This window comes from Scyliorhinus torazame, chromosome 3 (genome assembly GCF_047496885.1).
Source record: "Scyliorhinus torazame isolate Kashiwa2021f chromosome 3, sScyTor2.1, whole genome shotgun sequence".
NCBI classification, from domain to species: Eukaryota; Metazoa; Chordata; class Chondrichthyes; order Carcharhiniformes; family Scyliorhinidae; genus Scyliorhinus; species Scyliorhinus torazame.
Genome location: NC_092709.1, coordinates 364,377,422 through 364,395,762, shown reverse-complemented (window position 1 = coordinate 364,395,762; position 18,341 = coordinate 364,377,422). Strand labels below are relative to the sequence as shown.

Below are 18,341 nucleotides of genomic sequence, written 5' to 3'. Positions count from 1 at the left end.
ATCTCTACACCCGCACACAAGTGATACAAAAAAGAACAAAATACAGTCATGAGGTTACATCGGCACATGGCCATTCCTCAATTTGTCAGTTCTGCCACAGTCCTTCTGCTTTCGCAAACTCCTCCGCTGCTTCCGCCGTTCCAAAATAAAAGTCCCTGAGCTTGTAAGTCACCCTCAGCTTCGCTGGATATACAATGCCGCACCGCACCTTGCTAATGTACAGTGCCCTCTTCACCCGGTTGAAGGCAGCCCGCCTCCTCGCCAGCTCCACAGTAAAGTCCTGGTATACACGTATACCAGCTCCAGCCCACTGCACCACCCGCTTCTGCTTGGCCCAGCTCAGGACCTTCTCCTTCACCCTGTACCTACGGAAGCACAGAGTCACTGCCCTTGGCGGCTCACTCGCCTTTGGTACAGGCCTCCATGACCGATGAGCCCGATCCAGTTCATATCGGGAGGGGTCCTCCCCCTCCCCCAGTAGTTTTGCCAACATCGTGGCAAAATACTCAGTCGGCTTCGGTCCTTCAACTCCTTCGGGCAGCCCCACAATCCTCAAATTCTGTCGCCTGGATCTGTTTTCCAGGTCTTCCATTTTTCCTCACAGATCCTTGTTAGTGTCCATCACCTTCCGCATCTCCTTCCCCATCGAGGCAAGTTGATCACCGTGCTGCAATAACATCTACTCCACTTCCTTCAGCGCCTCCCCTTGCTCTCGCACCTCCGCCACTGCGCTCGCCACCTCCGTCCTCACCGGGGAAACCGCCTCCTCCACCAGCACACTCAAAACCTCCCTCATCTCCTTCCTCACCGTCTCCATGCATTTCGCAATCTGCGCCAACTGCTTTTCAAATTCCGCAGCCATCACCTTGGTTATTTCTTCAGCCGTAAGCACTGCGGTCTCCCCTGGTGCTCCAGCCTCCATTTTTCCTGGTGACCCCGCGGTGACCTTTCCACTCCCCGACGGACCTCCAGCTGGGTTTTTTTCGGCCGTTTTTCTTGCTCACCCTCGACATTTTTCTTTGTTTTTTTTTTCCTCCTGTGTCTTCTCAGTGCCTCCTCCGTGCCTTCTCCCTTCTTCTGCCGCCTCGGCGGACCCTGGGACCGGGCTTAAAGCCCCGAAATTGCCGTTCCCGAGCGGGCGCTCTCCATTGCATTGTGCGGCCGCCTCCCGCCCGCCGTCACCGGAAGTCCTCCCACACCAATCTTTGAGCCACACATTTACCTCCTTAATCTTATTGACCATGTGCCAATTAGCTTGTGACTCAGGTAGTAATCCAGAGATTATTGGTTCTGCTTTTTAATTTAGCTCCTAGCTGCTCATACTCGCTTCGCAGAACCGCGTCCTTATTCTACATATGTCATTGGTACCTATGTGGACCACGACACCTGGATCTTTACCCTCCCACTCCAAGTTCCTCTGCAGCCCAGCTGAGATATCCCACACCCTGGCACCAGGCAGGCAACACAACCTTCGGGATTCTCAATCCCGGTCACAGAGAACATCGTCAATGCCCCGAACTACACTATCCCCGATTACGGCTACATATCTTTTCTCTCCCCCCACTTGAATGGCTCCCTGTACCACGGAGCTGTGGTCAGTTTGCTCGTCCTCCCTGCAGTCCCCGTTCCCGTCCACACAGGGCAAGAATCGTAAACCTGTTGGAAAAGTTCAGGGACTGAGGCTCCTGCAACCCAACCTCCTCGATCCCTCGAGCTGCCTCACACGCAGCCATACCGTCCTGTCCCTGACCACTGGCTGAATTCAAGTTAGTTCTGTGCCCAGGTATCTCTCCCCCTCCCGGATGTGTCACAGTGTCTGAAGCTCAGAATCCGTTCATCGTCTCTGAGCCGGAGGTCCTCAAACAACCAACACGTACTACAGACGTAGAACGACAATGGGACCCAGCACCTCCCACATCGCGCAGGAACAACGCATCACCTGACTCTCCATCTCTCTTTTATTTAATTCGTTTTTAAACTGTAATTTTTCATTTTATAAAACTGTTTTTTTTTAAACCCCTCCTTATTACCTGTGTCTGAAAGCAATTTATAAACTGTGATAAAGTGGGTTTTGAAATATAACACAGCTTCCCTCTCCAATCGCAGCCTTCCTGTGATGTCACTTTCACTCCCCCCCCCCCCCAGTCGGAACTCAGTTTCAATGACAGAAATGGTGCTGCCTTACCTTGCCGACCAGCTGCCCTCCTCTCCACTGCCCCCTCTCCTTTGAAACCTTTAGCCCCAAGAGCTAAATCTAACTCCTTCTTGCTGCTTGGGCCTCAACTGCTTTCTGTGGCGGTGAATTCCACAAATTCACCACTCTCTGGGTCAAGACACTCATCTCTGTCCCCTGTGACCCCTGGTTCAGAACACTCCCACCATCGGGAACATCCTTCCTGCATCTACCCTCTCCAGTCCTGTTGGAAGTTTATAAGTTCCTGTGAGATCCCCCCCTCATTCCAGCAAATGTAATACTAACCGTCTCAATCTCTCCTCATGAAGATAGATAGTTTTTTGAAGAATAAAGGGATTAAGGGTTGTGGTGTTCGGGCGGGAAAGTGGAGCTGAGTCCACAAAAGATCAGCCATGGTCTCATTGAATGGTGGAGCAGGCTCGAGGGGCCAGATGGCCTACTGCTGCTCCTAGTTCTTATGTTCATTTGGGAGTCCTGCCATCCCAGGAATCCATTTGATAAACGTTTGCTGCTCTCCCTCGAGAGTAGGAACATCCTTCCTCAGATAAGGGGGCACTGACAGATATTTGCGCCTCACAAGTGCCAGGCAATGGCCACGTCCAACAAGAGAGGATCTGTCAGCATCGCTGGTGACATTTTGTCAGGCTTTGGTGGCATCATTTTTATCATTCAAGGGGACATGGGCCACCCAAGAGCTTGGCTGAATCCCAATCCCAGCACGTCTCCGAGATGGGTCACTCTCAATCGTCAGTACAGACGACTCCGTGGTCTGGAAAAGTGAGCTGCTCGTCTCCCCCCCCCCCAGGGGAGATCGTCACATTCTGATTCTCCTCCATTACTCAAGATGATCTTTGATTTCTCTTTCACAGAGGTGGCTTTTTTAAAGATGGCATTTCAGGCTTGGCAACGTATGGTGGGATCTGTTCAGTTGACCAATCCGGAGGGGTGAACACTGTGAGTATCCGTTCCTTCTCCGATTTCCCTTCTGGACTGAGGTTAACACTTTGTTAAGTTGGACAGACTAGAATCTCAAAACACTGCCGCCTCCAAACTAATAGAAGTCTTACAACACCAGGGTAAAGTCCAACAGGTTTGTTTCGAATCACTAGCTTTCGGAGCGCTGCTCCTTCCTCAGGTGAATGAAGAGGTATGTTCCAGAAACATATATATAGACAAATTCAAAGATGCCAAACAATGCTTGGAATGCGAGCATTAGCAGGTGATTAAATCTTTACAGATCCAGAGATGGGGTAACCCCAGGTTAAAGAGGTGTGAATTGTCTCAAGCAAGGACAGTTGGTAGGATTTCGCAGGCCAGATGGTGGGGGATGAATGTAATGCGACATGAATCCCAGGTCCCGGTTGAGGCCGCACTCATGTGTGCGGAACTTGGCTATAAGTTTCTGCTCGGCGATTCTGCGTTGTCGCGGGTCCTGAAGGCCGCCTTGGAGAACGCTTACCCGGAGATCAGAGGCTGAATGCCCTTGACTGCTGAAGTGTTCCCCGACTGGAAGGGAACATTCCTGCCTGGTGATTGTTGCGCGCTGTCCGTTCATTCGTTGTCGCAGCGTCTGCATGGTCTCGCCAATGTACCACGCTTCGGGGCATCCTTTCCTGCAGCGTATGAGGTAGACAACGTTGGCCGAGTCGCACGAGTATGTACCGCGTACCTGGTGGGTGGTGTTCTCACGTGTAATAGTGGTATCCATGTCGATGATCTGGCATGTCTTGCAGAGATTGCCATGGCAGGGTTGTGTGGTGTCGTGGTCACTGTTCTGAAGACTGGGTAGTTTGCTGCAAACAATGGTTCGTTTGCGGTTGCGCGGTTGTTTGAAGGCAAGTAGTGGGGGTGTGGGGGTGACCTTGGCAAGATGTTCATCGTCATCAATGACGTGTTGAAGGCTGTGAAGAAGATGACGTAGTTTCTCCGCTCCGGGGAAGTACTGGACGACGAAGGGGATGCTGTCGGTTGTGTCCCATGTTTGTCTTCTGAGGAGGTCGGTGCGGTTTTTCGCTGTGGCGCGTTGGAACTGTCGATCGATGAGTCGAGCGCCATATCCTGTTTGTACGAGGGCATCTTTCAATGTCTGTAGATGTCTGTTACGCTCCTCCTCGTCTGAGCAGATCCTGTGTATACGGAGCGCTTGTCCCCACCATCTGGCCTGCAAAATCCTACCAACTGTCCTGGCTTGATACAATTCACACCTCTTTAACCTGGGGGTACCCCATCTCTGGGTCTGTAAAGATTTAATCACCTGCTAATGCTCGCATTCCAAGCATTGTTTGGCATCTTTGAATCTGTCTATATATGTGTTTCTGGAACAGACCTCTTCATTCACCTGAGGAAGGAGCAGCGCTCCGAAAGCTAGTGACATCGAAACTAACCTGTTGGACTTTAACCTGGTGTTGTAAGACTTCGTACAGTCCAGACAGAGCGTACAGTCCAGACATAGCGTACAGTCCAGACAGAGCGTACAGTCCAGACAGAGCGTACAGTCCAGACAGAGCGTACAGTCCAGACAGAGCGTACAGTCCAGACAGAGTGTACAGTCCAGACAGAGTGTACAGTCCAGTCAGAGCGTACAGTCCAGACAGAGCGTACAGTCCAGACAGAGCGTACAGTCCAGACAGAGCGTACAGTCCAGACAGAGTGTACAGTCCAGACAGAGTGTACAGTCCAGACAGTGTGTACAGTCCGGCCAGAACGTACTGTCCAGGCAGAACATTGAGTCCAGTCAATGTTGTTGCTCGTTTTAACCTTAGTTTAATTGCTCTTGTTCGGTCACCTTTGCTCTTGAGTCGCCAGGTATCTTTATGATACCGCCACATGGTTCAAGTCCGAGTAATGATCAATAATCCAATACACCGCTTAGTAAGAGTTAAATCAACACACATTTATTATATACAGTAATCAATACTTATACATGTGTTCTACTTCCAAGCTACTTCCTACAACTAACAGGCCAATACTTAACTTTGGAAATGGCCTACCAGGTCAGGGAAACGAATGGCCTTTCGTATGGGTTCTGAGCCTGCGGGATTCGAAGCTGGTACAGGTCGATAGTCAGGAGCGTCTATCTCATAGCGAGCGTTGGAGTAAGACTTATGATTCTTGTGGCTGTTGAAGATGATCAGCAGAAGGGTCTCGAAGGGTGCGGGAGGATGGAGAGAGAGAGCGATTTGACCTTGGACTCTATTCTTATCGTCCCCAGGGGCTTCCCGCCTTTCGGGGCGGACCCTGTACCTGGTTCCAAGTGATTGGACTTGGTCCCAATCACTTGGTTCGATATTCTCCAATGCTGGAGCGATTCCTTGATCGTTGGGCAGTTTCGGGGTGGTCATTCTCTTTGTGTAAGCTCCTGCTGGCGCCGAGAAGTCTGGGTTGGCTTTGTGTGTCTAATTTGTAGCATATTTTTCCCGGGATTGCTACTTACTATGCAGGTGGCTGGGGTGTTGTTGTGTTGATGGCTGCAGGTATCGATTCTGTCTGGCCTCCCCAGAGGCGAATACACTGTTTTACCTGCAGCTGTCTGTTTGAGTCCTGTTGGCTGATTTTCCCATCAGCCTTTTTGTTCGCCATTTTAAATCGGGGTTTGGCCATTCTAATTGGGAGTTAACCATTTTAACCGGCTACAGTGTGTACAGTCCAGACAGAGCATACAGTCCAGACAGAGCGTACAGTCTAGACAGAGCGTACAGCACAGACAGAGCGTACAGTCCAGGAGGAGCATACAGTCCAGATGGAGCATACAGCCTAATCAGAGCGTACAGTCCGGACAGGGCGTAAATTCCAGACAGAGCGTTCAGTCCAGACAGAGCGTACAGTCCAGACAGAGTGTACAGTCCAGACAGAGCATACAGTCCAGACAGAGCGTACAGTCCAGACAGAGCGTACAGCACAGACAGAGTGTACAGTCCAGACAGAGCATACAGTCCAGACAGAGCGTACAGTCCAGACAGAGCGTACAGCACAGACAGAGCATACAGTCCAGGAGGAGCATACAGTCCAGATGGAGCATACAGCCTAATCAGAGTGTACAGTCCAGACAGAGTGTACAGTCCAGACAGAGCGTACAGTCCAGACAGAGCGTTCAGTCCAGACAGAGCGTACAGTCCAGACAGAGTGTACAGTCCAGACAGAGCGATCAGTCCAGACAGAGCGTACAGTCCAGACAGAGTGTACAGTCCAGACAGAGCGTACAGTCCAGACAGAGCGTACAGCACAGACAGAGCGTTCAGTCCAGACAGAGTGTACAGTCCAGACAGAGCGTTCAGTCCAGACAGAGTGTACAGTCCAGACAGAGTGTACAGTCCAGACAGAGTGTACAGTCCAGACAGAGCGTACAGTCCAGACAGAGCGTACAGTCCAGACAGTGTGTACAGTCCAGACAGTGTGTACAGTCCAGACAGAGTGTACAGTCCAGACAGAGCGTACAGTCCAGACAGAGCGTACAGTCCAGACAGTGTGTACAGTCCAGACAGAGCGTACAGTCCAGACAGTGTGTACAGTCCAGACAGAGTGTACAGTCCAGACAGAGTGTACAGTCCAGACAGAGCGTACAGTCCAGACAGAGCGTACAGTCCAGACAGAGCGTACAGTCCAGACAGAGTGTACAGTCCAGACAGAGTGTACAGTCCAGACAGAGCGTACAGTCCAGACAGAGCGTACAGTCCAGACAGTGTGTACAGTCCAGACAGAGCATACAGTCCAGACAGAGCGTACAGTCCAGACAGAGCGTACAGTCCAGACAGTGTGTATAGTCCAGACAGAGCGTACAGTCCAGACAGAGCGTACAGTCCAGACAGTGCGTACAGTCCAGACAGAGTGTACAGTCCAGACAGAGCGTACAGTCCAGACAGAGCGTACAGTCCAGACAGAGCGTACAGTCCACACAGAGCGTACAGTCCAGTCAGAGTGTACAGTCCAGTCAGAGCGTACAGCACAGTCAGAGCGTACAGTCCAGACAGAGTGTACAGTCCAGTCAGAGCGTACAGCACAGTCAGAGCGTACAGTCCAGACAGAGCGTACAGTCCAGTCAGAGCGTACAGTCCAGACAGAGCGTACAGTCCAGACAGAGCGTACAGTCCAGTCAGAGCGTACAGTCCAGTCAGAGCGTACAGTCCAGACAGAGCGTAGTCTAGACAGAGCGTACAGTCCAGTCAGAGCGTACAGTCCAGACAGAGCGTACAGTCCAGTCAGAGCGTACAGTCCAGACAGAGCGTACAGTCCAGTCAGAGCGTACAGTCCAGACAGAGCGTACAGTCCAGACAGAGTGTACAGTCCAGACAGAGTGTACAGTCCAGACAGAGTGTACAGTCCAGACAGAGCGTTCAGTCCAGACAGAGTGTACAGTCCAGACAGAGCGTACAGTCCAGACAGAGCGTTCAGTCCAGACAGAGTGTACAGTCCAGACAGAGCGTACAGTCCAGACAGAGTGTACAGTCCAGACAGAGCGTTCAGTCCAGACAGAGCGTACAGTCCAGACAGAGCGTTCAGTCCAGACAGAGCGTACAGTCCAGACAGAGCGTTCAGTCCAGACAGAGCGTACAGTCCAGTCAGAGCGTACAGTCCAGACAGAGCGTACAGTCCAGACAGAGCGTTCAGTCCAGACAGAGTGTACAGTCCAGACAGAGCGTACAGTCCAGACAGAGTGTACAGTCCAGACAGAGCGTACAGTCCAGACAGAGTGTACAGTCCAGTCAGAGCGTACAGTCCAGACAGAGCGTTCAGTCCAGACAGAGTGTACAGTCCAGACAGAGTGTACAGTCCAGACAGAGCGTACAGTCCAGACAGAGTGTACAGTCCAGACAGAGCGTACAGTCCAGACAGAGCGTACAGTCCAGACAGAGCGTACAGTCCAGTCAGAGTGTACAGTCCAGACAGAGCGTACAGTCCAGACAGAGCGTACAGCCCAGACAGAGCGTTCAGTCCAGACAGAGCGTACAGTCCAGACAGAGCGTACAGCACAGACAGAGCGTTCAGTCCAGACAGAGCGTACAGTCCAGACAGAGCGTACAGCACAGACAGAGCGTTCAGTCCAGACAGAGCGAACAGTCCAGACAGAGCGTACAGTCCAGTCAGAGTGTACAGTCCAGACAGAGCGTACAGTCCAGACAGAGCGTACAGTCCAGACAGAGCGTACAGTCCAGTCAGAGTGTACAGTCCAGACAGAGCGTACAGTCCAGACAGAGCGTACAGTCCAGACAGAGCGTACAGTCCAGACAGAGCGTACAGTCCAGACAGAGTGTACAGTCCAGACAGAGCGTACAGCACAGACAGAGCGTACAGTCCAGACAGAGCGTACAGTCCAGACAGAGCGTACAGTCCAGACAGAGCGTACAGTCCAGACAGAGCGTACAGCACAGACAGAGCGTTCAGTCCAGACAGAGCGTACAGTCCAGACAGAGCGTACAGTCCAGACAGAGCGTACAGTCCAGTCAGAGTGTACAGTCCAGACAGAGCGTACAGTCCAGACAGAGCGTACAGTCCAGACAGAGCGTACAGTCCAAACAGAGCGTACAGTCCAGACAGAGTGTACAGTCCAGACAGAGCGTTCAGTCCAGACAGAGCGTACAGTCCAGTCAGAGCGTACAGCACAGACAGAGCGTTCAGTCCAGACAGAGCGTTCAGTCCAGACAGAGCGTACAGTCCAGACAGAGCGTTCAGTCCAGACAGAGCGTACAGTCCAGACAGAGCGTACAGTCCAGACAGAGCGTACAGTCCAGACAGAGCGTACAGTCCAGACAGAGCGGACAGTCCAGACAGAGCGTACAGTCCAGACAGAGCGTACAGTCCAGACAGAGCGTACAGTCCAGTCAGAGCGTACAGTCCAGACAGAGCGTTCAGTCCAGACAGAGCGTACAGTCCAGACAGAGCGTACAGTCCAGACAGAGCGTACAGTCCAGACAGAGCGTACAGTCCAGACAGAGTGTACAGTCCAGACAGAGCGTTCAGTCCAGACAGAGCGTACAGTCCAGACAGAGCGTTCAGTCCAGACAGAGCGTACAGTCCAGACAGAGCGTTCAGTCCAGACAGAGCGTACAGTCCAGTCAGAGCGTACAGTCCAGACAGAGCGTACAGTCCAGACAGAGCGTACAGTCCAGACAGAGTGTACAGTCCAGACAGAGCGTACAGCACAGACAGAGCGTTCAGTCCAGACAGAGTGTACAGTCCAGACAGAGCGTACAGTCCAGACAGAGTGTACAGTCCAGACAGAGCGTACAGCACAGACAGAGCGTTCAGTCCAGACAGAGCGTACAGTCCAGACAGAGCGTTCAGTCCAGACAGAGCGTACAGTCCAGACAGAGCGTACAGTCCAGACAGAGCGTACAGTCCAGTCAGAGTGTACAGTCCAGACAGAGCGTACAGTCCAGACAGAGCGTACAGTCCAGACAGAGCGAACAGTCCAGACAGAGCGTACAGTCCAGACAGAGCGTACAGTCCAGTCAGAGTGTACAGTCCAGACAGAGCGTACAGTCCAGTCAGAGTGTACAGTCCAGACAGAGCGTACAGTCCAGACAGAGCGTACAGTCCAGACAGAGCGTACAGTCCAGACAGAGCGTACAGTCCAGACAGAGTGTACAGTCCAGACAGAGCGTACAGTCCAGACAGAGCGTACAGTCCAGACAGAGCGTACAGTCCAGACAGAGTGTACAGTCCAGACAGAGCGTACAGTCCAGACAGAGCGTACAGTCCAGACAGAGCGTACAGTCCAGACAGAGCGTACAGTCCAGACAGAGTGTACAGTCCAGACAGAGCGTACAGCACAGACAGAGCGTACAGTCCAGACAGAGCGTACAGTCCAGACAGAGCGTACAGTCCAGACAGAGTGTACAGTCCAGACAGAGCGTACAGTCCAGACAGAGCGTTCAGTCCAGACAGAGCGTACAGTCCAGACAGAGCGTACAGCACAGACAGAGCGTTCAGTCCAGACAGAGCGTACAGTCCAGACAGAGTGTACAGTCCAGACAGAGCGTACAGTCCAGACAGAGCGTACAGTCCAGTCAGAGTGTACAGTCCAGACAGAGCGTACAGTCCAGACAGAGCGTACAGTCCAGACAGAGCGTACAGTCCAGACAGAGTGTACAGTCCAGACAGAGCGTTCAGTCCAGACAGAGCGTACAGTCCAGTCAGAGCGTACAGCACAGACAGAGCGTTCAGTCCAGACAGAGCGTACAGTCCAGACAGAGCGTACAGTCCAGACAGAGTGTACAGTCCAGACAGAGCGTACAGTCCAGACAGAGTGTACAGTCCAGACAGAGTGTACAGTCCAGACAGAGCGTTCAGTCCAGACAGAGTGTACAGTCCAGACAGAGAGTACAGTCCAGTCAGAGTGTACAGTCCAGACAGAGCGTACAGTCCAGACAGAGCGTACAGTCCAGACAGAGCGTACAGTCCAGACAGAGTGTACAGTCCAGACAGAGCGTTCAGTCCAGACAGAGCGTACAGTCCAGTCAGAGCGTACAGCACAGACAGAGCGTTCAGTCCAGACAGAGCGTACAGTCCAGACAGAGCGTACAGTCCAGACAGAGCGTACAGTCCAGACAGAGCGTACAGTCCAGACAGAGCGTACAGTCCAGACAGAGCGTACAGTCCAGACAGAGCGTACAGTCCAGTCAGAGCGTACAGTCCAGACAGAGCGTTCAGTCCAGACAGAGCGTACAGTCCAGACAGAGCGTACAGTCCAGACAGAGCGTACAGTCCAGACAGAGCGTACAGTCCAGACAGAGCGTACAGTCCAGACAGAGCGTTCAGTCCAGACAGAGCGTACAGTCCAGTCAGAGCGTACAGCACAGACAGAGCGTTCAGTCCAGACAGAGCGTACAGTCCAGACAGAGCGTACAGTCCAGACAGAGCGTACAGTCCAGTCAGAGTGTACAGTCCAGTCAGAGCGTACAGTCCAGACAGAGCGTACAGTCCAGACAGAGCGTACAGTCCAGTCAGAGCGTACAGTCCACACAGAGTGTACAGTCCAGACAGAGCGTACAGTCCAGACAGAGTGTACAGTCCAGTCAGAGCGTTCAGTCCAGACAGAGCGTACAGTCCAGACAGAGCGTACAGCACAGACAGAGCGTTCAGTCCAGACAGAGCGTACAGTCCAGACAGAGCGTTCAGTCTAGACAGAGCCTACAGTCCAGACAGAGCGTACAGTCCAGACAGAGCGTACAGTCCAGACAGAGCGTAGTCTAGACAGAGCGTACAGCACAGACAGAGCGTTCAGTCCAGACAGAGCGTACAGTCCAGTCAGAGCGTACAGTCCAGACAGAGCGTACAGTCCAGTCAGAGCGTACAGCACAGTCAGAGCGTACAGTCCAGACAGAGCGTACAGTCCAGTCAGAGCGTAAAGTCCAGACAGAGCGTACAGTCCAGACAGAGCGTACAGTCCAGTCAGAGCGTACAGTCCAGACAGAGTGTACAGTCCAGACAGAGCGTACAGTCCAGACAGAGCGTGCAGTCCAGACAGAGCGTACAGTCCAGTCAGAGTGTACAGTCCAGACAGAGCGTACAGTCCAGACAGAGCGTACAGTCCAGACAGAGCATACAGTCCAGACAGAGCGTACAGTCCAGTCAGAGCGTACAGCACAGACAGAGCGTTCAGTCCAGACAGAGCGTACATTCCAGTCAGAGCGTACAGTCCAGACAGAGCGTACAGTCCAGACAGAGCGTGCAGTCCACACAGAGCGTACAGTCCAGTCAGAGTGTACAGTCCAGACAGAGCGTACAGTCCAGACAGAGCGTACAGTCCAGTCAGAGCGTACAGTCCAGACAGAGCGTACAGTCCAGACAGAGTGTACAGTCCAGACAGAGCGTACAGTCCAGACAGAGTGTACAGTCCAGACAGAGCGTACAGTCCAGACAGAGCGTACAGTCCAGACAGAGCATACAGTCCAGACAGAGTGAACAGCACAGACAGAGAGTACAGCACAGACAGAGCGTTCAGTCCAGACAGAGTGTACAGTCCAGACAGAGTGTACAGTCCAGACAGAGTGTACAGTCCAGACAGAGTGTACAGTCCAGACAGAGGGTACAGTCCAGACAGAGTGTACAGTCCAGACAGAATGAACAGCACAGACAGAGCGTACAGCACAGACAGAGCGTACAGTCCAGTCAGAGCGTACAGTCCTGACGGAGCGTACAGTCCTGACGGAGCGTACAGCCTAGTCAGAGCGTACAGTCCTGACGGAGCGTACAGCCTAGTCAGAGCGTACAGTCCTGACGGAGCGTACAGCCTAGTCAGAGCATACAGTCCTGACAGAGTGTACGGTCCAGACAGAGTGTACAGTACAGACAGAGTGTACAGTCCAGACAGAGTGTACAGTCCAGACAGTGTGTACAGTCCAGACAGAGCGTACAGTCCAGACAGAGCGTACAGTCCAGACAGTGTACAGTCTAGACAGAGTGTACAGTCCAGACAGAGCGTACAGTCCAGACAGAGCGTACAGTCCAGACAGAGTGTACAGTCCAGACAGAGCGTACAGTCCAGACAGAGCGTACAGTCCAGACAGTGTACAGTCTAGACAGAGTGTACAGTCCAGACAGAGCGTACAGTCCAGACAGAGCGTACAGTCCAGACAGAGTGTACAGTCCAGACAGAGCATACAGTCCAGACAGAGCGTACAGTCCAGACAGAGCATACAGTCCAGAGCGTACAGCACAGGCAGAGCGTACAGTCCAGACAGAGCGTACAGTCCTGACGGAGCGTACAGCCTAGTCAGAGCGTACAGTCCAGACAGAGTGTACAGTCCAGAAAGAGCGTACAGTCCAGACAGTGTACAGTCCAGACAGAGCGTACAGTCCAGACAGAGCGTACAGTCCTGACGGAGCGTACAGCCTAGTCAGAGCGTACAGTCCTGACAGAGTGTACAGTCCAGACAGAGTGTACAGTACAGACAGAGTGTACAGTCCAGACAGAGTGTATAGTCCAGACAGAGTGTACAGTCCAGACAGAGTGTACAGTCCAGACAGAGTGTACAGTCCCGACAGAGCGTACAGTCCAGACAGAGCATACAGTCCAGACAGAGCGTACAGTCCAGACAGAGCGTACAGTCCTGACGGAGCGTCCAGCCTAGTCAGAGCGTACAGTCCAGACAGAGTGTACAGTCCAGACAGAGCGTACAGTCCAGACAGAGTGTACAGTCCAGACAGAGCGTACAGTCCAGACAGTGTACAGTCCAGACAGAGCGTACAGTCCAGACAGAGTGTACAGCCTAGTCAGAGCGTACAGTCCTGACAGAGTGTACAGTCCAGACAGAGTGTACAGTACAGACAGAGTGTTCAGTCCAGACAGAGTGTACAGTCCAGACAGAGTGTACAGTCCAGACAGAGTGTACAGTCCAGACAGAGTGTACAGTCCAGACAGAGCGTACAGTCCAGACAGAGTGTACAGTCCAGACAGAGCGTACAGTCCAGACAGAGTGTACAGTCCAGACAGAGCGTACAGTCCAGACAGAGTGTACAGTCCAGACAGAGCGTACAGTCCACACAGAGCGTTGAGTATAGACAGAGTGTACAGTCCAGACAGAGCGTACAGTCCAGACAGAGTGTACAGTCCAGACAGAGCGTACAGTCCAGTCAGAGCATACGGTCCAGACAGAGGGTACAGTTCAGTCAGAGCGTACAGTCCAGACAGAACAAGGAACAAAGAACAAAGAAATGTACAGCACAGGAACAGGCCCTTCGGCCCTCCAAGCCCGTGCCGACCATGCTGCCCGACTAAACTACAATCTTCTACACTTCCTGGGTCCGTATCCCTCTATTCCCATCCTATTCATATATTTGTCAAGATGCCCCTTAAATGTCACTATCGTCCCTGCTTCCACCACCTCCTCCGGTAGCGAGTTCCAGGCACCCACTACCCTCTGTGTAAAAAACTTGCCTCGTACATCTACTCTAAACCTTGCCCCTCTCACCTTAAACCTTTGCCCCCTAGTAATTGACCCCTCTACCCTGGGGAAAAGCCTCTGACTATCCACTCTGTCTATGCCCCTCATAATTTTGTAGACCTCTATCAGGTCGCCCCTCAACCTCCGTCGTTCCAGTGAGAACAAACTGGGTTTATTCAACCGCTCCTCATAGCTAATGCCCTCCATACCAGGCAACATTCTGGTAAATCTCTTCTGCACCCTCTCTAAAGCCTCCACATCCTTCTGGTAGTGTGGTGACCAGAATTGAACACTATACTCCAAGTGTGGCCTAACGAAGGTTCTATACAGCTGCAACATGACTTGCCAATTCTTATACTCAATGCCCCGGCCAATGAAGGCAAGCATGCCGTATGCCTTCTTGACTACCTTCTCCACCTGTGTTGCCCCTTTCAGTGACCTGTGGACCTGTACACCTAGATCTCTCTGACTTTCAATACTCTTGAGGGTTCTACCATTCACTGTATATTCCCTACCTGCATTAGACCTTCCAAAATGCATTACCTCACATTTGTCCGGATTAAACTCCATCTGCCATCTCTCCACCCAAGTCTCCAAAGAATCTAAATCCTGCTATATCCTCTGACAGTCCTCATCGCTATCCGCAATTCCACTAGAATCATAGAATCATAGAAGTTTACAGCATGGAAACAGGCCCTTCGGCCCAACCAGTCCATGCCGCCCAGTTTTTACCATTAAGCTAGTCCCAGTTGCCCGCACTTGGCCCTCTATACCCATCTTACCCATGTAACTATCTAAATGCTTTTTAAAAGACACAATTGTACCCGCCTCTATTACTACCTCTGGCAGCCCATTCCAGACACTCACTACCCTCGGAGTGAAGAAATTGCCCCTCTGGGCCCTTCTGAATCTCTCCCCTCTCACCTTAAACCTATGCCCTCTAGTTTTAGATTCCCCTACCTTTGGGAAAAGATGTTGACTATCTACCTTATCTCTGCCCCTCATTATTTTATAGACCTCTATAAGATTACCCCTAAGCCTCCTACGCTCCAGGGAAAAAAGTCCCAGTCTATCCAGCCTCTCCTTATAACTCAAACCATCAAGTCCCGGTAACATCCTAGTAAATCTTTTCTGCACTCTTTCTAGTTTAATAATATCCTTTTTATAATAGGGTGACCAGAACTGAACACAGTATTCCAAGTGTGGCCGTACCAATGTCTTGTACAACTTCAACAAGACGTCCCAACTCCTGTATTCAATGTTCTGACCAATGAAACCAAGCATGCCGAATGCCTTCTTCACCACCCTGTCCACCTGCGACTCCACCTTCAAGGAGCTATGAACCTGTACTCCTAGATCTCTTTGTTCTATAACTCTCCCCAACACCATACCATTAACTGAGTAGGTCCTGGCCTGATTCGATCTGCCAAAATGCATCACCTCACATTTATCTAAATTAAACTCCATCTGCCATTCGTCGGCCCACTGGCCTAATTGATCAAGTTCCCGTTGCAATCCTAGATAACCTTCTTCACTATCCACTGTGCCACCAATCTTGGTGTCATCTGCAAACCTACTAACCATGCCTCCTAAATTCTCATCCAAATCATTAATATAAATCACAAATAACAGTGGACCCAGCACCGATCCCTGAGGCACACCACTGGTCACAGGCCTCCAGTTTGAAAAACAACCCTCTACAACCACCCTCTGCCTTCTGTCGTCCAGCCAATTTTGAATCCAATTGGCAACCTCACCCTGGATCCCGTGAGCTTTAACCTTCTGCAACAACCTACCATGCGGTACCTTGTCAAAGGCTTTGCTAAAGTCCATGTAGACAACGTCTACTGCACTGCCCTCATCTACCTTCTTGGTCACCCCCTCAAAAAACTCAATCAAATTTGTGAGACATGATTTTCCACGCACAAAGCCATGCTGACTGCCCCGAATCAGTCCTTGCCTCTCTAAATGCTTGTAGATCCTGTCTCTCAGAACACCTTCTACTAACCTTTGTGTCATCTGCAAACTTACTAATCAGACCAGTTACATTTTCCTCCAAATCATTTATTTCTACTACAAACAGCAAAGGTCCCAGCACTGATCCCTGCGGAACACCACTGGTCACAGCCCTCTAATTAGAAAAGCATCCTTCCATTGCTACTCTCTGTCTTCTATGACCCAGCCAGTTCTGTATCCACCTTGCCAGCTCACCCCTGATCCCGTGTGACTTCACCTTTTGTACTCGTCTACCATGAGGGACCTTGTCAAAGGTCTTACTGAAGTCCATATAGACAACATCCACTGCCCTACCTGCATCAATCATCTTTGTGACCTCCTCGAAAAACTCTATCAAGTTAGTGAGACACAACCTCCCCTTCACAAAACCATGCTGCCTCTCACGAATACGTCCATTTGGTTCCAAATGGGAGTAGATCCTGTCTCGAAGAATTCTCTCCAGTAACTTCCCTACCACTGATGTAAGGCTCACCGGCCTGTAGTTCCCTGGATTATCCTTGCTACCCTTCTTAAACAACATTGGCTATTCTCCAGTCCTCCGGGACATCACCTGAAGACAGTGAGGATCCAAAGATTTCTGTCAAGACCTCAGCAATTTCCTCTCTTGACTCCTTCAGTATTCTGGGGTAGATCCCATCAAGCCCTGGGGATTTATCCACCTTAATACTTTTCAAGACGCCCAACACCTCATCTTTTTGCATCTCAATGTGGCCCAGGCTATCTACACCCCCTTCTCCAGACTCAACATCTACCAATTTCTTCTCTTTGGTGAATACTGATGCAAAGTATTCATTTCGTACCTCGCCTATTTCCTCTGGCTCCACACATAGATTCCCCCGCCTGTCCTTCAGTGGGCCAACCCTTTCCCTGGCTACCCTTTTGTTTTTTATGTACGTCTAAAAAGCCTTGGGATTTTCCTTAACCCTATTTGCCAATGACTTTTCGTGACCCCTTCTCACCCTCCTGACTCCTTGCTTAGGTTCCGTCCTACTTTCCTTACATTCCACATAGGCTTTGTCTGTTCCCAGCCTTTTAGCCCTGACAAATGCCTCCTTTTTCTTTTTGACGAGGCCACAATATCACTCGTTATCCAAGGTTCCCGAAAATTGCCGTATTTATCCTTCTTCCTCATAGGAACATGCCGGTCCTGAATTCCTTTCAAGTGACACTTGAAAGCCTCCCACATGTCAGATGTTGATTCACGCTCAAACATCCACCCCCAATCTAGGTTCTTCAGTTCCCGCCTAATATTTTTATAATTAGCCTTCCCCCAATTTAGCACATTCACTCGAGGACCACTCTTATCCTTGTCCACCAGCACTTTAAAACTTACTGAATTGTGGTCACTGTTCCCGAAATGCTCCCCTACTGAAACTTCTACCACATGGCCGGGCTCATTCCCCAATACCAGGCCCAGTACAGGTCCCATCACAACAACCCTGTTGCTTTTACTCTTTTCCAAAATCTGTCTACCTATCTGCTCCTCTATCTCCCGCTGGCTGATGGGAGGCCTGTAGTAAACCCCCAACATTGTGACTGCACCCTTCTTATTCCTGATCTCTACCCATATAGCCTCACTGCCTTCTGAGGTGTCCTCCCGCAGTACAGCTGTGATATTCTCCCGAACAAGTAGCGCAACTCCACCTCCCCTTTTACATCCCCCTCTATCCCGCCTGGAACATCTAAATCCTGGAACGTTTAGCTGCCAATCCTGTCCTTCCCTCAACCAGGTTTCTGTAATGGCAACAACATTATACTAATCCAAGCTCTAAGTTCATCTGCCTTACCCGTAATACTTCTTGCATTAAAACATATGCACTTCAGGCCACCAGACCCGCTGTGTTCAGCAACTTCTCCCTGTCTGCTCTGCCTCAGAGCCACACTGTCCCTATTCCCTAGTTCTCCCTCAATTTTCTCACCTTCTGACCTATCGCTCCCGTGCCCACCCCCCTGCCATACTAGTTTAAACCCTCCCGTGTGACACTAGCAAACCTCGCGGCCAGAATATTTATGCCTCTCCAGTTTAGATGCAGCCCGTCCTTCTTATACAGGTCGCACCTGCCCCGGAAGAGCTCCCAGTGGTCCAGAGAACTGAAATCCACCCTCCTACACCAGCTGTTTAGCCACGTGTTTAGCTGCTCTATCTTCCTATTTCTAGCCTCACTGGCACGTGGCACAGGGAGTAATCCCGAGATTACAACCCTAGAGGTCCTGTCTTTTAACTTTCTGCCTAGCTCCCTGAACTCCTG

The 18,341-nt window shown here is 51.3% G+C and overlaps 1 protein-coding gene across 5 annotated transcripts in view; it reads left to right on the top strand.

Moving 5' to 3' along the window:
- LOC140409368 (disintegrin and metalloproteinase domain-containing protein 12-like) overlaps positions 1 to 18,341 on the top strand; it is a 653,965-nt gene that overhangs the window by 453,535 nt on the left and 182,089 nt on the right. For all 5 annotated transcript variants that reach the window (XM_072497812.1, XM_072497813.1, XM_072497810.1 and 2 more), the window contains exon 10: positions 3,064 to 3,148. In XM_072497812.1, the coding sequence (XP_072353913.1) occupies positions 3,064 to 3,148 (85 nt within the window). The remainder of the gene's footprint in view (positions 1 to 3,063; positions 3,149 to 18,341) is intronic.